Source organism: Lipotes vexillifer, unplaced genomic scaffold, assembly GCF_000442215.2.
Source record: "Lipotes vexillifer unplaced genomic scaffold, Lipotes_vexillifer_v1.1 scaffold69, whole genome shotgun sequence".
Lineage (NCBI taxonomy): Eukaryota > Metazoa > Chordata > Mammalia > Artiodactyla > Lipotidae > Lipotes > Lipotes vexillifer.
The window spans coordinates 496,824-498,007 of NW_006790942.1; the positions used below are offsets into that span (position 1 = coordinate 496,824).

The window sequence follows — 1,184 nt, forward strand, 5'->3', positions numbered from 1 at the left end:
TGCCTCTCCCTTAGAATGATCATTCCAACAGTTAACAATTTTTGATTGTCTACCGACCAAGTTAAATTTCAAAATTTTGTGTTTAGCAAACGAGTCAACTATATATTAAATACTGATCTGGAATTCCTTGGCGCAGTGGTTAAGAATCTGCCAGCCAATGCAGGGGACATGGGTTCGAGCCCTGGTCCAGGAAGATCCCACTCACCACGGAACAACTAAGCCCAAGTGCCACAACTACTCAGCCTGCGCTCTAGAGCCCGCGCGCCACAACTACTGGAGCCCACGCACCACAACTACTGAAGCCCACGTGCCTAGAGCCCGTGCTCCGCAACAAAAGAGGCCACCGCAATGAGAAGCCCGCGCACCGCTACGAAGATTAGCCCCCGCTCGCCACAACTAGAGAAAGCCCGCACGCAGCAATGAAGACCCAACACAGCCAAAAATAAATAAATAAATAAATTTATTAAAAAGAAATATTGATCTGCACAGGTTCAATCTGAGGGGGCAAAGGGACTAGAGCAGGAACACATGGGAAATGAGGACTCAGCCTCGAGACCATGGAAGCCACGAACACGGAGGCTTGCGGCACATCAGGACCAGCCGCAGCCGGTGGGGATGAAAAGGCAGGCCAGCCTTTCCAGGGATGGAACCCGTACCCCCTGCATTTGAATGTGAAGTCTTAACCACTGGACCAGCAGGGAAGTCCCTCACTTTGTTTTACTGATGTATTATTTCAGGCATATGGCAACCCTTTTATAAGCATTACTAAAGAAAATATACTGTATTAAAAGGAAAAATCCATTACCATTTTGGGATTATCCACAGACGATTTCATGAGCTCCAATACAGCAACATCTAGATTTTTCAACAGTTCAGTGTTGATTGTTTCTGAGAACAAGCTGTAGAAATACTGTCCGTGAGAGAAGCTGATGATGTTCCTCTGGGACCCTCCTGAGGATGGCATGGACACCACTGCCGTGTCCAGGAGAAGACCCACCAGGTGCTCACACTGCAAAGAGGAAAGAGAAGGGCTGTGGCACACGACTCCCTGGGCGGCTGTGAACTCCGACAGCAGAGAACAGAGTCTGCAGGGGCCTGGTCCTGGGAGGCCTGGGTTGGTCTAACTGTAGACGTTCAACATGGCTCCACTTTCCAGGTTTTACTTTGGGCAAAGAACTCTTTCC

At 49.0% G+C, this 1,184-nt stretch overlaps 1 protein-coding gene across 2 annotated transcripts in view; it reads right to left on the reverse strand.

The window, feature by feature from the left end:
• Window positions 1–1,184, reverse strand: part of PRKDC (protein kinase, DNA-activated, catalytic subunit) — a 156,162-nt gene that overhangs the window by 84,340 nt on the left and 70,638 nt on the right. For both annotated transcript variants that reach the window (XM_007464010.1, XM_007464009.1), the window contains exon 36: window positions 806–1,009. In XM_007464010.1, the coding sequence (XP_007464072.1) occupies window positions 806–1,009 (204 nt within the window). The remainder of the gene's footprint in view (window positions 1–805; window positions 1,010–1,184) is intronic.